The sequence below is a fragment of the Mizuhopecten yessoensis genome, unplaced genomic scaffold (genome assembly GCF_002113885.1).
Source record: "Mizuhopecten yessoensis strain PY_sf001 unplaced genomic scaffold, ASM211388v2 scaffold6719, whole genome shotgun sequence".
Lineage (NCBI taxonomy): Eukaryota > Metazoa > Mollusca > Bivalvia > Pectinida > Pectinidae > Mizuhopecten > Mizuhopecten yessoensis.
The window spans coordinates 1,725,290-1,749,409 of NW_018406690.1; the positions used below are offsets into that span (position 1 = coordinate 1,725,290).

A 24,120-nucleotide genomic window follows, 5' to 3' on the forward strand; every position below is an offset into this window, starting at 1 on the left:
AGATAATACACCAACAGGTAAGGAAATTACAAGGGTAAAAACACGAACACTTCATGATATCATAATGATAAGATAAAACACCAACACGTTCAGAAATCGCCATGATAATACAATTCATCAACACGTTAGGAAATAACACGTTCGGAAATCACATAGATAATGTAATACACCAACACGTTAGGAAATCACCAGGAAAACCACTAGGATAAGAGAATACACTAACACTTCAGGAAATGCATCAAACACAGTTGCTCGGTAAAACCCAAAGCTTTCTTCACAAAGTTATGTCGGCGTTTATCTAATGTCATCTTCGCTAGCCAAGTGTTCGCTTCGTATACACTCCACTTACCCTTGGCGGATATAGCCGTGTTTTCATAATGCCCTCCACTGCCACCTAGCGGATATACCGAGGTATCGTTCTTCTCCCAATAAACTTTTAACCAATCAGAATGACCGTTACATACACACTCAATCGGCGTGTTGACATAAGCATGTGTATGTCGAGGCGGAGTATAAATGACTCACTGAGCAATATGGAAACAATCCAAAGGCAGCACACATATTTTCCCATGTCATCATTTACATGTGGCACGTAGTCAAGGATTTCCACCAACTGATTAAAAACTTCAGAAGTTTCCCCAAAGATCGTGCGCCTATTGTTTGGGAGCAAAACACTCTGACATAAACGACAACGTGCTTCCGTACAGGGCGTCGCCATTACTGTTTTCTTTCGTCAATAGCGCTATATGTAAGACGCGATTTCATTGGATGCGAGTGATTGGCACCACATGAAAATTGAAGGCTCGGTAAACACGGCTATATCCGCCAAGGGTAAGTGGAGTGTATACGAAGCGAACACTTGGATAGCGAAGATGATTTAATTTAGGAAGCTATTAACATCACAACGATGTAAGACACATCAGAAAAATGCTTTACTTTGGTATTAATTGAGAACAAACTTAGATTTTAGCAAATAGAAAAGGTTGAGGTTATGTTTTATTGGAAATTTAACATTATGCCTACTAAAAAGTTCGTTTTGAGCATAAACTGTAATTAAAAACTGAACTTATTCGTACAAAACAGATGAATCTATTTCCAAATGCTTGCCAACTCTCCGGGGTTTGTCCTCAAGGAAACACGAGCTGAATTTCTGTAAATTTATTGTTTTGGTAAAGTAGCACATCTTGAAGTATCTTCTGTTAAGATTTGACAGTTTCATGATTACGACGTTGTCATTTACATCAAAATTGAACAATTTTTCACTTAAGTACCTCATTGATACAACCCTTCAATGTAAAATTTCGTTCTATAAGCTTTTAAGAACAAAAAAGGACAAATTTCGTCATCTATCTTTAGAAGTTTGCAAAAGAAATGTAGCTTAGGTTTCGATAAAATATCTTACAACGATAACATTTACATTCTTTACACACACATACAAGTACAATCACACTCGCGCGGACATGCAAGGACGCACCTACATATACATATATGCACTGTACCTTTGCTGCTCTAAGGTTATACTGATACCGATGTATACGGCACCACACATTTCAAAACAGGTAAGACATGATATGGATTAGACAGGGGCCGATTTAGACGGATAATACTGTAGAAAACGTGTAATATGAACTAATTAGCTTGTGCTACAAATAGCACAAACAAATCATACAGAGATATCCTTACAATATAATTTAAACTGAAATTATATTTTACAGGTCGTAAAAAACGAAAAATTGATGACAGTCCGAAGAGAAAGCGTCAGTCAATAATGCCGGATTATTTTATTAAAATTCCATCATCGAAGATGCCAGAAAATCCCGGCACTGTTAAAGCTCCTACAGGTGGTTTTGAAAAGATTGATGAAGGAAAGGAAAAATTAGATATGAGTTTTTACAAATTAAGGTGGTTTTCATTTAAAAACTATCAGGATAGAAATGTAAAGGAAGTGATCGAAGAGAATTTCAAGCGCAAAGACAGCGAATTGTCATTTAAGTGGGGGGACACCGGCGATAAATATAGTGGCTTTCATATATTTTATTATCAGAGAAAAGTATGCAAAACCACTGCAAAAAAAATGCCCGGAGTCGAACCGGAAAAAAACATCAATCACGAAGATCTCATTTTCTTCTTCAAAGCAGATATCAAAAACCCTGAATATGCTTTCTGCTTGTGTTCTGGACGCTCATATATGCTGCTAGAGGGACACACAGAAAGTAAATTTAGCAAGACAATGGCGAAACATTTCATGGATGGAAATTGTTTAATCTCTAAAGAGGTTGTTTGTATAGCAGGACCTTCCATTTCAGAACATCAGACATTTTCACGAGAAGCTGTGCTTTTAATCAGGGGGAACTACGAGAAGATTATCACTGGTTTAACTGCACAGATACGCGAGGAAACAGAGTTGGCAAAGATAATTTGTGAAGGCAAGTCTGTCTCAATGACATTAGGACAAACGAAACTGAAAATAAACAAAACCCTAAATCTGGAAACATTCGCGAAGGTTTTAAACCTGTTCATTAATGCATATGAACATCAAGATGACTTTACTACTGACCCAGTAATGGTTGCTGCACTAGATTACACGCAATATATTGGTGACCCTGTTAAAAAAAAGGAACTGGATGAAAACCTGAGGAAAGATGCACTTACAGATACTGGGCATACAGATGTTTACCTGAGCAACAGAAAGGTTGAAGACTGGGCTCACTCTTCCGACATCAGGCTAATGTGTGGTAAGAAGCAAATTCAACAATGGACATCGCCACCAACATTTGAAACTATGCGCAAAGCCTGTGATCTTTCTGATGCTAAGGCTCAAATCGTGTTTATAGCCAAAGACAAGTCAGCGGTAAAAGGGAACCTGCAAGATTTCCTTCATGGTACATGTACATGTAGCATTAAGGACAAAAAGAAACAGTACCACAAGGTGGCAGGAAAATGGTTTTGGCTGTCAACTAAATATCGGAACCAGCTGGCAAACAGGATGGCAATATTTCTCGAAAGTAATCTCATCAAACAAGGAGAAATTGGACATCTTCCGTTACCCTGGAAACCCCGATCTCCACCGGAGATCGCCACCACATTAGAGTTCTTATCCCAGATTACACGTGACCGACTTTTGGACTGGTTGAAAAATAAAAAGGTGGCGTATCTGGGAGAAGACAAGATATCATGCCTTACAAGTCTTAACTGTAAATTCATTAAATCTACCAGTGCCTTTACAGACCTGAAAAAAATTCTGAGCCCACCAACAAACAAAGATAACAAAACGGATAAGATAGCACGCCAACAAAGCCCACCAACAAACAAAGATGAAAAACTGAATGTTTTACAGGGTTTAGAACACGCAATGATGGTATCAGCAGAAACTGAAAAGCCACTTAGCGATTGCATCAAGTCATGCCCGATTAAAGAAGAGATAAAGAAGGTCCTGGAAGAAAAACAGAAGGAAATAATTACGATTCTTCAAAAAAAACGGGAAGTCATCGGTTCTAAGGAGGAGGTTGTTAACCCTAATGTGACTGAAGACTTATCTAAATCTATATTAAAAGATTTTTTCAATAACACCGTAAACTGTACACCGGACGTTATAGGTAAAGAACTCCTTTGCTATCTCAGAACATCATGCAAAAACATAGAAGAGGGCGATTACAATGAAACATACCAGTCGATTCCTACAAAAGACGATGAGTCATTTTATATGCTAGGTGATCGAGTACAAGGAGCCATGCTTCCAGAACTATTTGATGTACTATACTACAAAAGTAAAATAGCTGAAGAATCTGCCAAACTGTACCTGTATCACATCAAAGAAGGATTTGGACCAACTACCAGGGTTGCATGCTCTCAGATTAGGGTTTCAGCAAACCTTCTGTGGAACGATTTGATGGACTCCAGTTGCACACTACCGAACGTCATGAAGTATCGAGAATTTGCTCTTGGGTATGAACGTGACGATATTTGTAGAATCATGCTGAAACGGGCTATGAAAAATATGACCGAAGACAGATTTAAATCACTGTTTAGGGAGGTTTCTGAAATTGTGTATGTGTATGCGTTCATGGATGCAAAGAAAAAAGACGATTACCTATACAGGGTTACAGGCACGAGGAAGTTAAAAGTGGAGAGTGAAGAACTCGATAAACTGAAAATGGAGGGTTACGTCGACAAAGACGGATCATTGACGGACAGCGCCTTTCTGACAACTAAAGAATCATTCATGAAACAGATGAAGGGGGAATTAAAAGCTATAAGACTGACAGACATATATAGTCAAATGTATGAGCAGACTAACCAAAACCCATCGACGATAGCACTGATAGAACTGATAACCCTGGCCGAGGAGTTCACCAAGTTCCAGTGTCCTGCTCGGCGGCTTTCTCTCAAAGTATGCCAGATTTCAACGTGCAACACATAGCCTCCAATGGACGAAATCTGCCCCTACTCTCAATTTACAAAGGTTAATAAGTTTACTTATACCTGTAAATGATGTTTCCAATTTCCATTTGAAATGTGCCTTGTCTATAAAAAAACCCCACAAAATATTATTAAAAATAAAAAAAAATAAACCCACCAAAAACCCACAAAAAAACAAAGACGTTTGACCGACATATGGATATGGACATAGGGCTGTGTCATGTTTGTGAACAATCCCCACACTCCGAATCAAATATGACATTGCAGTATCAAAACTTGTACATATGCACGTAATCACCGACCACGACAGTCTATGTTTATTTTTTTTCTATTTTGTTTCAATAGTGTTACATACTGTAATATATTGTAACAATTGTAGATTAAAAACATTGCAGATTGCCAGGTTATTGGCCGTATATGAAACGAATGCATTTTCTAAACACTCGTGATGCTTTTCAATACGGTTACTTTATACACGTTTCCTTTTACTTCATGGTGTTCTGTATGTGAGGATATGCAACATATTATTGTTTTTACACCTTGTTACTCAAATATAATAGTAGACCACTGCGAGTATGTTTTTGACTCGTCAAAATATGCTTTGACTCGTGGGTTTTAGAGGACAGGTCTATTTGACATGTTTTGACCCTCCAAAACACAAGAAAAAATTCTATTTAACTTCTGAAATTGCTAAATGTCAAGGGTCAAATGAAAGCCCTGATCATTATAAATTTTGCTTTATTCTAGAGTCAATGTTACAAGTATAGTGGCGTTATTGTTAGTCATCCTGATTTATTTACATAATATTGATTTTATTGATCAAATATGTCTATTGTTATTTTATTACATATGGAAATAAAATTGACGAAGTTCATAAAATATATACTGTACATTTACAAAGTCATTTCATTGTCAATTTATCAAATATGTGTATATATATTCAACAATGTTTATGATATACATATTAATTGTTCCAAGCATGTAGAACATTTCTAATATATTATGTATATTTTTCACATATTTTTTTTTGTACTTTAAAGAGTGAACATTTTATCTTTTTCTGTTTAAAGTCTTGCCACTTTGTACTTTTTAAACATATGTTTTTGTTTCATTTTAATTTTTGACACTTTAAAAAATTGAACATTTTATGTTACATCATTTTTTAATATAATTTTTGGCGTAACATTTTATAATTAAGCATTTGTTAATTTTTCGCATTATTTAAAAGGCGAACATATACGTTTAAATATTTAGTATATAAAGTAGAAATATTTTAATATGTTTTGTAATATAAATGATTTTTTTACGCTTAATTACCATTATATAAACTTCTATATATCCAGCACATTTGAAAAAGTGGGCAAAAGTAACACATCTCTATAAAAATTAACAGGAAAATTAAATGAATTTTGCCATTTTCCTTGATAGAAAAAGAATAAAAATAGGGTTTTTTCAATATGTCCAAAACATAATTTAACTTTACTAAACAATAAGCATGATACGTTATTTTTTCAACTGTTTCAGAAACGAAACAAAAAATGCTATTGAAGCACGAGCACTACAGGATNGGGTCGATAGCTGTAGTATGGCAAAATACAAATTGTAAGGTACTACCGCTGTGTGTGGTTATAGTTCAAGACTTGTCAACAGATAATTGTTTTACTCAGGTATTTCAACAAGCTATTCCTCATTTTCCTTATCAATTGTATTTTTTTGAGGCCATAGCTCCCCTTTACCTTAAGAAGTATATTTTTGTACTACGTAATGATCCTTAACCATGGTTTCTATTGAAAGACGATAATGTAATCTACCTGTATTGTAAATGCATAACTTCAGAATCAAAGTTTTAATTGTCTATTCTGTAAAACATGTTCCTATTTGGCCAACTATATCAAACAGTGTATACTTCCTATTGACATATAACTGAAATGCTATAGCGGGAGCATTTAAAAGTATTTATAAATTTTCCAGAAAGTTTTAAACTTCATTACATTACCATATCTATGATTGTTTCTGGTTTTTTCTTTCTTTCTATAAATTAGTTATTTGTATGTCCAATTGTATTTTAAAATAGTTTGTTGTTAAAATGTTATGTTTGAATATACACTGTTTTCAAGTGATCAAAAAAAATATTAAGCATCGCAGTTATGCAGTTTTTAGAACAGCAGACCGTTCAGAATGACTTCGACGGTCGCTTGTATAAGGTGCCAATCGACGACACGTGCACGGGGAATGGCCAAGTAGCGCGACGTGATGTCGCGATTTATTTCGAAGGATTGGTCAATAACGTTATAAATTCATCCTTTTCCTTTCAAATATGTTCTACTGCCATTTGCATTTGAAATGTGTGATATTTTTAAAAATATATGTACTTTTTTACATAAAACATGAATAACGGTGAATGTAAACACAGGAAAAATAATTATCAATATTGCATCACTGGGGCTACTTTTGATTTGGATTTTATTAGTTTGATACTTCGAAGGCACGGAATTTAAGGCGAATAATATCTTAAAATTTAAACTTTTCAAGCTAGATTTTTTCACAATTCCTGTGTCAAGAAAATGAGATAAAGTCTGATTTTTCTCACTTTTAAAAATAAAATAAAAAAAGTTCTGGTGGAAATTTTCAGCATTTTTAATTTCAGTCATATTTTCTTAAAATTACAGCCATATAATCTGAAAGTATTAAAAATATATCTAATTATGGATTAAATTGTAAACATGATGCATAACAAAATTTTAATTTAACAGAGTACTCCTTAATTCAACATCATGTTGAATAGTATTGCACTTCAAAAAATATTAAATATTTAATGATTTTAATGTAGGGCCTATCCGTTACGGTTGGAGGCCGAGAAAGTATGGCCACTGTTTAAAAAAAATTGGCTACTGAAATTCAAACATGGCTACTTTTTTGGCTACTGAATTTTCAGGTCCAGGGTGAGCCCTGACTGTAGCTATTGAACTTATAGACGCACACAAATGGAGATTGTATTTTTCTTCGAGTACCTTCATTGCTACTGAACATTTTATACCATTTTGGTGTTATATAATGTTACATTTATTTTTAATCAATACTTGTTAGAAATTTTATGATGTCTTTTCTTTGTTAAATAATCATTTCCAGATGTGACGGGATAATTAGATGAGACAGAGAGCTACCCATTACGATGTACTGTATGTTTTTTAACTATACACAAATTCATTATAGATGTAAAATCAAATCAGGTCGAACTCCTATAATAATTAGTAAACCGTCAGGATCTCGTTATAATACCAGAGCTTGTATTCACGAAACGGTTCTCATGCTCAAACTCAGATTCTGTGCTAAAGCCCATATTCTTTTTCAGGTGATAAATTACTACAAAACGCATTTTGTCATTAATTTGGAAATAAAAGGAGACGTAAAACCGCTTACACTTCCAAGCACAGATTCCATGTCTGGGTATGAGAACAGGTTCATGAATACGGGCCCAGCTCTGGTACTGAACTGTTACCTTCAATTATTATACCTTTGTTATGTGTTTATAGGTGTGTATTTGAATTGAACCACCCTTTCCCTGTTGCTTTTCCTTTCCCCTCTTAATTTGTTCCATGTACTGTGCACACCCCGCTGGACAAATCTTAGTTAAAATCTATAGATACCTGCAACTACTGATTTTCACTGTTTGCTAAGCAGTTTATATTTATTTCAGTGTTCTGGTATGGTAACACATTTACCTGTTGATTTTGAAATTCTCCTTATCCATCCTTCTTTCAAGGCGTTTATGAATGATGCTATATTTGTCATTTTGAGACCCCTTACATATACGTTTTGATAAAGACATGTCTCTCTTTATTTCATTGGTTTTCAATTCTATTGGAAATCAAAAAATAGTACAATTGTCATTAGGATTTGGTATGAAATGAAAAAGAGATATAGTTGAGATATTACCGGTATTTCATTATGCTTATTCTTCCAATAGGAGCAAGAGTTCGTCTGCTCCAAGCATTAATAAGAGGTTAGAGCGTAATTAGTTTACTTAAGCCCTGTTCTTTTGCAAAGGTCTACGTTAAACTCGATTCTTCAGAGCGTTGGTTACCCCCCCCCCCCACACACACTTTAGAGAAAAGTTTGGTAGAAGTATTTCATCTCTGTACTCTGTGTTGTATATTTTTTATCATATATGATTTCACTCCTGATATTTGTTAAGATTTGTTAAGTTATTTGATTGTTTTTTTTAATGATCGTTTGAATCTATCAAATATAAAGGAAGTGTCATGAGCATATTGTGAAAGAATAATTGACACCCATCGATATTTATTCCCGATAGTTTCTAAGTTTTTAAGTTATATTACCACAAAGTATAAAGATATAAGGTGCAATTGCGATTCCTTGTCGACCACTGCATTTAATTGAAATGGTGATATATTTCCCCTAAAATCGCTTTAAAATTTATTCTGTATTTTTTCCAGATTACCAAGTGAAAAAATCTTATTTTGAAAGTGTTAAAGTCAATTGGCAGCAGTTATACAGTAGTCTATTATTGAGCAATGACGGGCCATTTATTTTGATATGTATTAATCATGGCAGTTTGTGAATGTTACTTTAGTCTATATGTACATAAACTAGTTAAATTGTTGTATTTTATTATGTTTTGATATATCATATTAAAGGACCAAATAGATTTAATATCTACAATTATAATATACCTATCGGTGATATGGAGCCATACTGTCGTTAATTATTTACAGTACATATTATATAATAAAAAGTAAAATATGGTAGTTTCCTAATACCCATGTTTAACTTTTTATTTTCAAATTAAATGTATTATGTGAAATTTCTGTTCAATAAACGTAAAAATATCCCATTAGTGTGAGAATTGACCACGAAGTATTGTAAAATTCAACACAATTTTCGTAATAAAATATTCATCTAAAAATATTTCATTCTTGGTTTCATTTGTTTTTCTTATACGATCACTTATTATAACACTGACGACATTGGTATCAGTTATAATAAGTGTTCTTCAGTGAGGCATTTTCTGAAAAATGCAGGAAAAATGTTGATATCATTTTTTTGAAAAATAAGCAGATTATTTTTCGGATTTGCTTTCATGTGGTCTGAATTGTGTACTTATAATAAAGTTAAAGCGAAAACGGGACACAACTTGACATGACACGACAATGACGTTTGAGACATTACATATTTTACAATGGTTGGTAAAGGCAAATCACCAACGGAAAGGAAAATTTGCCAAACCCAGAAATAAAAAAATCTTTTTAAAATTAATTCATGTTTGCGAGCAATAACAAAACAATGTGTAACTTTGAGTGACCGGTGAAGGGGGAGGTAATCTACCTTTTTGCAATGCTTGACAGCAACAATTTTGATGGGCCGGTGAGAGGCTGGTTAAACACAAAATTAACAGGAAATGAACACTGCAATGACTGTTCAAAATTAATGTACCTTCACACATCGCACAATGGACATTTACGTTTGTTGTTGAGCGGAAACCGGTAACAAAAGAGACCACTGATGGGATGGGTATTGCAAGCATTTTTTTAATGCAGTATATTGCATTATTGAGGAAATATTGCGATATTTTACATTCGATTATATTCCTAACACAAAAGTGTATTCACTATGATTTGATATTACTTTATTACTTCATAGACAATTCAGTTTAACCTGTGATAATGCGTTAAATGTCTGTATATTTACATTCTTGAAGTTTGGTCTGTACATGAATCTATCAATTGAAAACAACTGCCATTAGACCACGAATACACTATGAATACAACGATTATTGTGCAACCAGTCAGCTGATTTCACACACAATGATCACTTCATATTACTACACATAGTAGCGTTTCTGAGAAGAGTCATCTCCTCTTCTCCGAGATAACGTAGTTGGATAATAAACATTATAAAATCATAAATGATGCCCCATTATACTATTATTTTTATTGTTGTTAATTTGAAATTGATTTTTATTTTATAACACTGTCAAATTAAATACTGACTTCCGACTCGCAATAGTTCCTCGTGGTCACAAACTTTCTAACACCCAAACGTCCGGCTGCGTAATCCCCGTGACATAAACTTGCACATTAAACCCAGAACTCGATAATGAAACAGGACACTTCATCTGCAGTTTTTTTGGCAAACAGTAATTCAACGGCTGTTCATTTAACTTCAATGAGCTCTATGCCTACTGCCGACGGGAGTCCTGGATGGTTACTATGGTGACCGATGATTTAAAATAGTGCGGACATAAACGTTTTCAAAATATAAAATATGCGGTATTGAATGCGAAAAAAACCCATCAAATAAGATCAACTTTCAAAAATGGAAGGCCGTGTACTGTTATGGTGTGTCTTCAGGTATTTTTATACAGGTAGCTCTATCGGAATGCTGTGTCTAAGAATAGATTAATGTAAACAGTCGAATTCAAGGTTAGTGCTATCGATACACGCATTTCACGATACAGACTCAACAAAATGCTAATTTCGCGTTATTTCTATGAATTTAAAACAATTAAGCTGCTGTATGTAACACAGGATCGTACACTCGAATTCATTACCAACAAATTTTGAAAGGATTTAATTTTCATTACTACTGCCTGCGTCATGCCGTTACCTGCTTTCTTACAAAACACACATCTTGATTTAATATGAGTAGCTGATCTAGATATCTTCTGAGGAGCGCTTACGAGCTCAACAGAATATGTAGATCAGCTACTGCTATTCATCGCCGCAATGTACATGAAAAAACCCATTCAATCCCAATGAACATATAATTTATTTTATTAACACAAAACGACACAACAAATGGCTAGATTTTTCCAGCCGCTCACTACCCCCTTTTTATCCTTTATTGTACAAATGTTACAGCCAATGCCTACCGGCTAAAAATCAAGATGGTTGTGGCCATGCGAAACCACATTTGTAATACGATATGCCGATAAAACTTTAAAACGATATACAATTATAAAACCTGGAAGTCAGGTTGACGCAGTGGATAGTGCACTCATCGTTCACTAATTAGATGGTGGGTGTCCGCACTCAGACGTGAACTGGTAAAAACTTAACGTTCTCGGGTATTCCGGTTTCCTTCCACATTATGACATCTATAGCATCCATCCGAATCCAACAAAAAGATAATTATAAGTAGATAAACTTTTTTCATAGTTATTATAAAACAAATAAAATTTAAATAGAAGAGACGGGGACCGTGTGATCGGTAATATTAAATAAGCTTTGCATTCATTACCTTTAGTGTTATTACATGTATGCACACAACGTTTTTAACAGCTCAAGATCACTGAGATCAACTCTGAATGTAATGAAAAAAAGATTAATCACGGTGTAGAAATCTGTGCTGTCCTTACAATATAGGTAGGGCATATTGATTCTTAAAACACACGATAACGGGTACACCATACTAACATTGTTTCCATGGCCGTTATCAGTGACATGCACAGCGATACTGAGTAATACAACTTCCGTGTGGAAAGGTATACGTAGTACAGTGTTTTCGGGGTAAAATAACAACTGTTAGACAGCCAGAGGAGCATGCTGGAATTCGTCAAATTACAAATGTGTGGAATGTTAACGGCTCTCATCCTGCTCTGTTTTGGACATTTCCATGTTTATTCTTCAAGTAAGTATGTATGCAAATATGGAAACTTGGAACATTAATGATTCTTCCACCAGTATAACATTGTTACACTTCCCGTGAGTAACATACAATGTACCAGAATCAACATCCCGTCAGTAACATACATGTACCAACTTACACTTTTTATCAGTAACACACCAACTTACACATCCCATCAGGAACATACCTACTTACACTTTCCATCAGTAACACACCAGCTTACACTTTCCATCAGTAACATACCAACTTACACTTCCCATCAGTAACACACCAGCTTACATTTCCCACCAGTAACATACCTGATTTAACTTCCCATCAGTAACATACCAATGAACACTTCCCACCAGTAACATACCAGATTCAACTTCCCATCACAAACATACCAATTTACACTTCCCATCAGTACCATACCAATTTACACCTCCCATCAGTAACATACAAATTTACAATTCCCATCAGTAATATATCAATTTACACTTTCCATCAGTAACATACCAATTTACATTTCCCACCAGTAACATACCAGATTTACCTTCCCATCAGTAACATTACAATTTACATTTCCCACCAGTAACATACCAGATATAACTTCCCATCAGTAACATACCAATTTACACTTCCCATCAGTAATATATCAATTTACACTTTCCATCAGTAACATACCAATTTACATTTCCCACCAGTAACATACCAGATTTAACTTCCCATCAGTAACATACCAATTAACACCTCCCACCAGTAATATACCAGATTCAACTTCCCATCACAAACATACCAATTTACACTTCCCATCAGTAATATATCAATTTACACTTCCCATCAATAATATATCAATTTGCACTTCCCATCAGTAACATATCAATTTACACTTCCCATCAGTAACATACCAGATTCAACTTCCCATCAGTAACATATCAATAAACATTTTCCATAATAATTAAAAGAATACACAGCATTTGATATAGCGCCCTATCTATCTAACATAAACCACTCTAAAGTGCTTTACAGTACATGGATATACAATTTATAAAATAAGCATATGCATTTATCAATACAACTTTGAGGAATTCGCAGGAGCTGCCATATTAGGCGCCAACTACTGGTCCTATGCCACCTGGCTGATATCTCAATATGTGTGTATACCTTCGTGTGTGCTTGAGATGTAATGTGTTCTAGTTTTTAGTGGGATTGTGCTTCCAACGGCATCATTTATAGTGCCACCTCACTTTAATGCTACAGCACAGATACCGCAACATCCACCCCAGACCAATTTATACTCCACCTGGGTTGTTGGAGTTGTGTGGGAAGGAGCAAAAACACTTTCTCTGAATATTCATGCGTATGAATTCGGGGATCGACTTACAGTTTACAACACTAGAATACCAACTTACACTTCCTACCAGTAACATACGATATGTCACTCCCTATCAGTATCATACCTGATTCCTACCCCTATCATTAACATACGAGATTTCATTCCCCATAAGTAATATACCTGATTCAACCCCCCTATCATTAACATACGAGATTTCACTCCCCATAAGTAATATAGTTGATTCAACCCCCTATCATTAACATACGAGATTTTACTGTTGCAAGTCGATCGACGTCATGTACAATCATTCATTTGTCTATCCACCTCTTCATTCAAAATCAATATTATTACAATATAAACATTACTGGTTATATAACCATATATTTAATTATTTTCTGCCTTCTGATTATCATGAATAATACACTACTCGAGTGCTGATTTTCAGTTTCTATGTATTATACTACTATCGAGACTTATCCTGGTCGATTAAAATTCGATTTAAGTGTTCTTCATCTAAACATTAGAAGTATGAAAAATAAGTTAAGCAATTTAGACAGTTTTAATACAGGCTTTAATATTTTGTGCTTTACTGAAAAACATCTTGACGTCTCAGTCATAAATGATCAGTTAAATATTCCTGGATTCTCACTATTTTCCCATAATGACATGAATGACCACGGCGGTGGTGTACTTATATTTTTCTCTGATACATTAAAAGCATCTTCTAGGAAGCACGAGTTTGAACCTGTATCCACTGAATGACTCTGGGTGGAAGTACAGTGTTATAATAAAAGTATCATGTTAGGTCTTTTTTACAGACCGCCTAATTCTCCTAATGATTTTGATCGTAAATTCAAGTGGTCTCTTGAATCTTTTTTCGAATTATAGTTCTGAAATAGTTATTTTTGGTGATTTTAATGTTAACCTCAAACGTCCTAATTAGAATCTTGAAATTTTGATTCTTAATTATAAACTTCTTAATATTATTTTTGAACCTTTTCGTGTTACTTCAGCCACACTACTAGATCCTATTTTCATTTCTAATAACATTACATATGTCTCGATAGTGGTGTGTTTGAGTTGGATGTCGTGATAAGCGATCATAAAGCTAATTACATTTCTATGAAATTTTCGTACAATTGCAAGTATGCCTTTAAGAGGCATTTATGGAATTTTATAAATGCAGATTGTTTTAACCTTAATAATCTTTCTAACATTTTTTTTTTAATTGGCAAACAACTGTACTAGCTGCTCCTTCTATTGACTCAACTACTAACAATTTTACAAAACAATTTCTTGAATTACTGAGCATTTGCATTCTAATTTATGAAGTGACAATTAGCCCATCAGATTACCCATGATTTGACTCGACTTTACGCAAGCATTGTCGTAAACGTGATAGACTCAGAAAAAGGCATACAATTCAGGACATATATCTGATTGGAATACTTTTAAGAAGATTAGGAATACAGTTAACCATATGAAAAAACAAGCTAAAATGTAGTAATCTCGAGTTGCATGTTAATTTTTCTGGAAAATCCTCGAAAGTTTTATGTACTGCTATCAACAATTACTTCCTCCTCTTAATTAGGTTGAATCTGGAGTTCCAAAAGTGGCATAGAGTGACAGAGAAAAAACTGAAGTGTTTAAGCACCACTTTTCTTCCATCTCTAGTATTGATGATTCCAATGCAAATTTACCAGGCTTCGCAATAAAATGTGCGAGTATTATTATAAGTGAAAAAGATGTATTTGATATTTTATCTGTTCTCGATATTGGAAAAGCAGTTGGGCCTGATAAAATTAGTCACCACATGCTTAAAGCTACGGCAAGGTCACTTTCTTTTCCCTCGCGATGCTGTTAAATTGTTTTGTCCGTGAATGTTCATTTCCTTTCGAATGGAAAATAGCACACGTTTTACCTCTATTTAAGAAAGGTTATCGTCACCTACCGGTGAATTACAGACTGATTTCACTATTAAGTTTTGTGTCCAGGGTAATGGGAAGATGTATTTTCCAACATGTATTCAATTTTTCAAGAGACAATGATATATTTTACAAATATCAGTCTGGAGGTTTACCAGGTCATTCGACAGTTAATCAACTGGTTGAACTATTTCATAACATTGTTTCCGCCATTGACAGGAAAGAACATTCGTATGTTATGTTTTGTGACCTTTCCTAGACATTTGATAAAGTTTAGCTTAAATGATTGTTATTTTAACTCCATCAGTATGGTATTAGGGGTAACTTACTTTCCTGGCTCTTTAGTTAGTTGTCTAATCGCCATCAAACTGTTTTGATCTCTTAAAAATGTAACTGCTGGTGTACCGCAAGGATCTGTTCTCGGTCATTTACTATTTCTATTCTATAGTAATGATCTTGTCGATATCTATGTAAACTTTCATCAGACTCTTTGCTGATTATTCCTCTCTTCAGTAGTCTTCAACTGACTTACATGTTATAGAACTGAACCGTAATCATGAAATTCAATACGCTTACAGGATTGGTCTGATCAATGACTAATGCAGTGTAATCCAGCAATGACAGAAGTAATTATCTTCTCTACTAAACAACTAGACATTAAACCCAACCTAACTTGTAACAATGAACCGCTGGCTCAGTAGTCATTGTAAATGGCATGATCATGTTAAACAAATTATCAAATCAGCCTCTTCCAAAGTAACCGCCCTTAACCAATTGAAATATAAAGTAAGTCAGAAAACATAAAGCACAATATTTACATCCTTTATTAGACCAATTCTTGAATATGTATCATGTGTCCCGGATGTTTGTTATGATGAACTGTCAAATGCCTTGGAAAGAGAACAACTAGAAGCTGCCCGAGTGGTGTCTGGTCTTTTCTTTTTAGCCTCTTCTGAGGCACTTATCTTGCAACGGGATGGGTTCCTTTTAAATCTAGAAGACAACAATCTAACTTTTCTACCTTTTATAAGATTCATTACAAATCAAATCCCGAATATCTCCATTTTTTGCTTCCTTTCAAAAGAAATGATCGTCATCATGATCTTTGTAACCCAGATAACTACCAAATGCCAAAATGTAAATAAGATGTGTTCAAAAAGTCATTTATCCCCTCTGCAAAAAACTCTGGAATAACTTGATAATTATGTGCAAAACATTGTATTCACTTCTGCTTTAAATATGTAAGTATCGCCCATGCCACGCGTTTAACCAGCATATTTGAATGCCTGGAACCGACATCTTTCGGTCCTTTAAGCAGGAATCAGACATGAATGTAGTGGTCTTAAAAGTGATCTCTTTCGCGTAGGTATTTGTTTATCTCCGGCCTGTTACTGTGATGATGGTAATGAAGATGCGTATCCCCCTTTTTATCTGTTTTAAATTCTGAATATACGAATAGGATCATTAAATTCCTTGTGAACATTGGTATATAGTCTGACCCTCATCGCAATACTCTTCTTTGAGATTAAAGATTGAGATTTTTTTTAAAAATAATTCTATCATCCTATCTAGTGTTGATGCCTTAACATGTAGATCCATACTTTAACAAGTCGTCCAAGGATGATTTGAACGTTTAAATTATTAAACAGTTAGTTTAAGGCTGAGTTTTTATTCTTATTAGGATGTTCTGTCGGTCGATTTGGAGATGATTGCAGCTTCACCTGTTACTGTGCAAAAAGGGGTTGTGATCCTGACACGGGTCAGTGTGATGTAGCTGGGTGTCAGACGGGCTGGACAGGACCCAACTGTTATGTAGCAGCAAGTAAGTTGTAGCTTTAAATGCGAGAAAATAAATATTGAACAGTAAAAAAATATTGAACAGTAAAAAATTCTGTTCAATATGTGTAATTGAAAAAAAAGGCCTGATCGAGGTGAACGATAGCATTAAATGGGTTAAATAGACCAGGTAAGTAATCAGATGAAACTGACTTTTTTCAATAGTTGATGTTTTTTAATTGAACTTATATAATTTATATTTTATTTGTAAAGTCGAGGTATTATACATAAATTTATAAAATTTGCACCTGTGGGATATCAAAAATTATCCATTTGCTCACTGCAGTGAAGACATACAAGATTTTGTATCGCCACAGGTGATGACCTCACTTTTAGTATCGACCAATCAGAGCGGTAGGTTCTTTTCACTTCATTCAAACCTGTAGATTTTCAGTTCGAGATACAGATGAAGCGACTGTACTAGAAACATACATTTAATTAGGTATTTACGTACCCACACAACTGATATAATATTTGTATGGAAGTCTACAATAGAATATTGGCGAATACAATATGTGGCAGCAAACGTGATAAGTACGTTAAGTAACATTTTCAAAATAGCACACAGACGTATTGACGTTTTTAGGTAAAAAAACCGCTATAAAATAAACCATGTTTTGAAGCAGCGATATTTTCGGCGTTTCATTTGCAAAAGGCAACAAATACTAAGAATCAATGGTTTTTCGTTGAGAACCTTATACTATTCACTTGTATTGCAGAATATGCCGACATTTTTCTCGGTTTTGCACTCGCGAATAAAATACGATAGCAGGAACCCTTTCAATTTTTTTCTCTATATTAAAACGTCAATACTAAATATATATTACAAGAACAAATCAAATAGATATTGATATGATTGATTACTTTAATAATTAGGTATTTCATAGAAGGAAAGAGGCAAACCTGTATAAAAGAGTGTTTCTCAGGTATGTATTTCATAACTCTAAGCCCATTTGATAGACATAATCAAAGGAATTCCCATCACTTATGAAAAAGTTAAAAGTTTAAAAGATTTACATACGATTTTACCGTATTACTTACCTACATATGTGGTGCAATGTTTTTTGTTACAAAACATTAATTGACAAACTAATGCACATCTTCAATCTGCCTTTCATCATTGCAACACCGATACATTTGAAGTACCCTAATGGGTGATAGTTATAGAGATGATAACGTTTGTAAATGAATAAAATTGTGCTGTAGAACGATGTGTAGGTTTTGTTTTATTAAAATACTTTAACCCGCAATAGTTTATATACCAAAACTGCGTTATATATTTTAGCATAATCGGCATAAAAATATCCTCTTAATAACATTGACTTTAATTTGAACTCCATATACCGGTATACAGTTTAACCAGTGAATGAGTATCTGCAGTAGGCTTTTGCCAAACATGTTAAATCATTGGGATTCTTGTTCACCTTTGATATTGCCAAAAGAAAAAAAAATCGTTTAGCGAATGGGAAGGAACACTTATAATACCATAGGTGTATAAACCGGACCGGAAGATACTTACGGGTTTAGCAACAAATATATTATAAATAACGAATATAACTTTCATTGTAATTTTGATGATCAGAATATTTATCAACGAATTATGTTTACTGCTTTGTTGACGAGTTAACTGAAATTTGTGTGCTTTACAAAATCACATTCAGCATACACATTCAATAACAAAATAGGTGTAATCTTATTTCAACCGTTAACCCGTTTTGTACATTTTCCACGAGTAGGACATGTTTGCATTGATAATCAATCAAGATGATATCAACATAACTGTATTTAAGCTATGTGTATATGTTGCAGCACTATATTACTCGTTCAAAATCAAAATAAGTACAGCTGAAATTTCAAAATTTAGATTTATTAATTATCTACTAAACCAGGTGACTTGGCTTATCAACGATCTGTCAACCAAAGTTCTGTAAACAGTAATAGTGAGTGGGACGCTAACGAAGCGGTAGACGGTTATCCTGGAGAGCACAGCTGTTCCCATACATATCCCAACACATGGAGGGAGCATGGAATATGATTAATCTGGGACAAGCACACAAGATTAACACCATAAAAATAGTCTTCAAGCATCAACGTAAGTATAAAACATCGTTTTGTAGACCAATGATCTAATAGCTGGTTACATTTTTGTGGTTATAAATTATATGATGATGACACAAAGAATAAATGTCTGCAATTTCAATGAACTGGCTCATATGTGGCTACCTAACACCTATTACAATATCAGAAGCATAGATACAGTTAATTACCCTTCGCAAAATGTGATGTTATTGAAACTTAGGTGTATCGGCGGAATGCTATTATTTTGATTTGAAATACATGATGTGACTAACTCGATTTGAAGGCAATTTTGAAAGCACATATGTTATCTTATATATACCAAGATAATCTTGAACAGTAAAAAATAAGGGTAGGACATTAATTCATGTACTTGAACCAAACAATATGATGGCAATTGTAGTACTGTTTATTAGCTATGATGGTAAACCGTTCTACGTTGATTCTGTGGAACATGTCATGATGATGTGCTATTTATTATTTCAACTGCAGTCTTTTGACACACTGCGTTGCGTTTTGCTATGGTGTCAAGCATATCTGAATACTACATATTAGCAGAACTTATAAATAATCAAGTTGATGGCCGTTTTATTTAAAGACGTCATTTACATTATGTTACGTAATTTGAATTATTAAAAAAAGAGTGTTGGCATGTGATAAATATTTTTACAGCACAACAGGAAAGGTGTCTATAACCCTTCATTTTCGTTATGATTTTACATCTTCACGCTACAACATATAATCATTCACTTGTATTGCATTCAAACTGAGCAAATTAAATTCTGTTTATTAATATTAATTTTTTTTTCTGGTCATAAAATAGTTTGTGTTTACTAGCAGCCATTGCACATTTATATATCTTTTTGAAAACCAATATGATTTCATCATTTTTTTTAGACAAGTTCATAGTGTCTGGATATTATCTGTACGTGTCGAGCAGTCCAATAAGTCACAATACCACACCTATGTTACCATGACACCACGACGACATCTGTTGGTCCTACATCGTATCGTCAGTCGCATCAGTGTTCTGTAACTGGGCGATACGTCATTGTGTACAACAACCGGTCGTCCTCACTTGCTAATTCCCCATCACATTACTCACCAGAGGACGCTGTGGTGGAGTTATGTAACGTTCAAGTGTTTAGTAAGGTCGTTTATGACATCATTGGTATTAAGTATTTAATTGGAATTTTCAAAAACTTTATTATAATTACATATCTATCTTATACTTACACGTAAAGTTAACGCAAGCTTATTGTTATTTGATACAGTTAAAGACACCAAGTCTGCATTATTCTCTCATCCCTGTGAGTATACGAGTGAACTCTCCAGTGTAGGAACGGAGTGTAAGGTGTAAGACATTTCTTCCTCTTACCCTTGACAGATGTATCCATACATTTCCCGGTGTGAGATATCGTTAGTCTTATCGTAGGGTTGAGAAGGAGGGACTCCCTAGTAAAGACAATTGGATGACAGTTCAATAACTTCACGTTAACAATGCATTAACGTCACACCAACAATGCATTGAGTCAGTAACGTCAACATTTATTTTGTATATGACAGGGTGGACAAGGTGAGAGAAAAAGAATCATTCATCCCCTTGGCGTTAGCCGGGTAATCTAAACCACTGTTGAAAAAATCTTATGTCGAGATGAATATATTCATATATTTCTCCTCCATTAGGGTGAGAGGATTCTTAAGTTGCTAAACACGAGGATTTCTAGAGTGTTTAGGAACTTAAGAAGCTCTCCCCGAGGAATGCGATTCACATTCTCACATGAAGGAGGTGAAGGATTCTGTTTTCTTACCCTGTTTATCCTATCTATACATAATGCATTGTTGACTTGGCGTCATACAATTTGTATGAATGAGGATTTCTCCCGTCTCAATCTTAGGGTGAGACAAGGACACATGGGGAAAAAGTGTGGATACGCATGTGCATGGTAAGACAATAATAATCTTTCACTCTCCTGGAGAAAAGACAAAAAACTCAACTTACAATGTAATTAGGAAGATTCTGAAATTGCCAAACACGATGCTTGCCGAGAGCTTGGCAACTTAAAAATATTTCCTCAAGAAGTGAGATTCCACATCCTACTTCAGAGGGGTGTATGACTCGTTTTCACTAACCCTGTTGACCTTGTCATTTTCATAATGCAATGTTGGCGTTACAGGTTCGATGTATTATTGACCTGACGTCACTGTATTGTTGGCGAAACATCTACAATTGTCAACAATAATGATGAAAATGTTACTATAGTAATTTTAGCAAACTGATTGACTGTCGTACTCTGACGTAGATCATTTCCAGTTTGACTATAGTGAAATTCGAGAATGTCTTACCAATTGCAGCATATACATCATAACTTGTCTTGATTTATAATTCACATGATATCTTATTTCAAACGTTTTGTTTTTCTTAAAAGTTTAATTGTACCAAGGTAAAGAAGAAAAACATTATGACGATTGTTTCTATATGTGTCACAATTTTAGACGTTCTATGTATTTTTAATTAGCATATGACGTCGCCATTCAAATCGCCGGTAGAGCTGTATTATTTACTTCACACAAAAGAGATTTCCAACGGAACTCATGACTCGATTTCGTTTAACTAAACAAGTTTGTGTGTTGTTCTGCAGGGCATACGATTAAATGGTAGAACAACGGTGATTGTATTAACGCATTCTTCGAATCTGGGCCATGATAATGCTATCTGTATATAAGATAATTGTAAGTATATTCTCAAAAATGTACCTCACACGGTTGTTATCTGACATTTGTTTTATTGTGCGGTCCTACAATCTATCCAGTGGATGCACTCGTACGCACAAGATCTCGCACATCTGTGACGTGGGAAGATTATAAGACTCTTTCATGTCCAGGGGTGTAGGATAGGGAAATTCCACCCTCGGGGTTTTCAAATTTGGCAAAACCCTCGGCAAAGCCTTGGGTTTTCCAAATTTGAAACCCCGAGGGTGGAATTTCCCTATCCTACACCCCTGGGCATACAATGATCTTATAATCTTTCGAGATTTGTCAGTATGTATAGACATAACATAACAGCAATATTTTATCAATTGCGTTTTATTTGAACGCGTTGTAGTGGTTGATGGGTTATCGGGGATTCATGTATATCTCACGAGTCTTTTCCCTGAATTTGCATGTGCAAATGATTCTATAATGTTGTCAACATTCACATCTTCGTCCCTGTGAACATGCAGTGTTGCCAGCGATGACAAGCGATCTGTTGTCATGGAAGCGCGCAGGTATGTCTTAACTCGTTTCATGCTGTTGAATGATCTCTCTGTGGTTGCTGTTGACAATTGCATAATGTGGAGCAACAAAAACACACTCGTCATACTAGAGTATATTTGATGATCGACCTGCGTTAGGCACAGTTTTATGTCATTCGGCCGCTGCGTCTTCGGTAACATTGACCACCAAACCTTCCAGCGTTCTATCTCCAGTCGATACGTATCGGTTTCTGTGAGGTCGGCGGAATATATATAGGCATAGTATATATCCTGAACGACATCTCGGTTCAGTTCCCTCGCAAGTCTAGCGGGCAGAAGTGATTCCGCTATGAAACGCCCCCCGCTATCAAGAAGACTGGGCTCCAATTCTGACAAAAGGAATGCAAAGTAGAGGGTGACTTTCAAATATTGCTTAGGATCATCAATTGGTGGATTGGCGCGGTTCTGCTGTCGTTCTGGCCTTCTTCCGGCTGTGGGTGCCACGTCAAACTTTGCAGTCAGAACTACTGCCTCTTCATAAATCGTATCCCAAACTGCTTCATCGGCCCGTTCGTTCCTAAGCATTTGAATGACTACTTTACATTCTGTAATTGCCTGTAGCAGTTGATGGTAATCTGAATTTTCATGGCGTTTTACCAACAATGACAAATTTACCTAGTCGGGCATCGGCTGTCAAACCTCATCCCCGAACAAAACACACCAAACACAAAACACACAGTCTTCCTCTATGGAATACCGCATCCATCGGTGTTCCTTCAATCCGTCCATAAATAGTACTGTAATACAAATATTTGTATTTATTAATTTGTACCCGGCTTTAAATCCATAGTGTCTGATGAAACACCAATTAGCCATTTGAGTTTTGCACTCTTTGGTGTGTCATGCAAACTAAGAAAGAAAACTTGCTATACCTGAAACTTTTCACAGCCACAAATTAGGAAATATCGATGAAATAGGGTGCATATTTTGCTTGGCCCCTTGTTACTTAAGATACAACTATTTGATTAGTTTTCCTTGAGGCCATCACCACGGTTTCACTTTGTACCGGTTTCAAAAAATTCCTTCCCAAGAAGTTGTGGACATTCGATACGGAAGTATTTATTACATTCTAAATTTCAAATAGGATACCTGGCCGTACTATATAGGATATATATTTTTTGAGTTTCATCCCCTTAATAAATTATCGGAGAACAACACGGCATAATATGTTCCGTCGGGCTAAAATGGATAGTCCGTGCGGAATTTATTCGAAGTGTTTCTCACTGCATTGTTCATGCTCCCTCATATCATTCTTTCCGAATGTTACTCATCCTGCCAAATGCATTACAACAAGAAATACAAATCGATAATGGTTACCAATTATAAAGAGATATGTTCACCATCTTGTTTGTGATGAATGGAAGTCATTGTTTTTTTATTTAGTTTTGACGTCTTATTTATGTATATGTCGCATTTCTACGATATAAAATTACCATATTAATTTCAAAACTTTCAATTTAAACCTATTGCATCAATTGAATGAAATAAACAATGACATAAATATTCATAAATAGATAATAATGTGGTACACTACCTTTGGACCTCATTTAACATCAAACAGAAAACAATTATCCATGTACTTTAACACTGATGACGACTGATAACA

The 24,120-nt window shown here is 34.9% G+C and overlaps 2 protein-coding genes across 7 annotated transcripts in view; both read left to right on the top strand.

The window, feature by feature from the left end:
* Positions 1-5,428, top strand: part of LOC110452537 — a 35,807-nt gene extending 30,379 nt beyond the window's left edge. For all 6 annotated transcript variants that reach the window (XM_021501140.1, XM_021501144.1, XM_021501141.1 and 3 more), the window contains exon 4: positions 1,716-5,428. In XM_021501140.1, the coding sequence (XP_021356815.1) occupies positions 1,716-4,420 (2,705 nt within the window). In that variant the 3' untranslated portion in view covers positions 4,421-5,428. The remainder of the gene's footprint in view (positions 1-1,715) is intronic.
* A 6,528-nt stretch (positions 5,429-11,956) lies between these two features.
* Positions 11,957-18,069, top strand: LOC110452540 (protein draper-like). Its single transcript, XM_021501145.1, has 3 exons — positions 11,957-12,069; positions 16,988-17,128; positions 18,019-18,069. Exons 1-3 carry the CDS (start codon positions 11,982-11,984, stop codon positions 18,027-18,029), a joined length of 240 nt encoding a protein of 79 aa, XP_021356820.1. The 5' UTR covers positions 11,957-11,981; the 3' UTR covers positions 18,030-18,069.
* Positions 18,070-24,120: the final 6,051 nt, after the last annotated feature.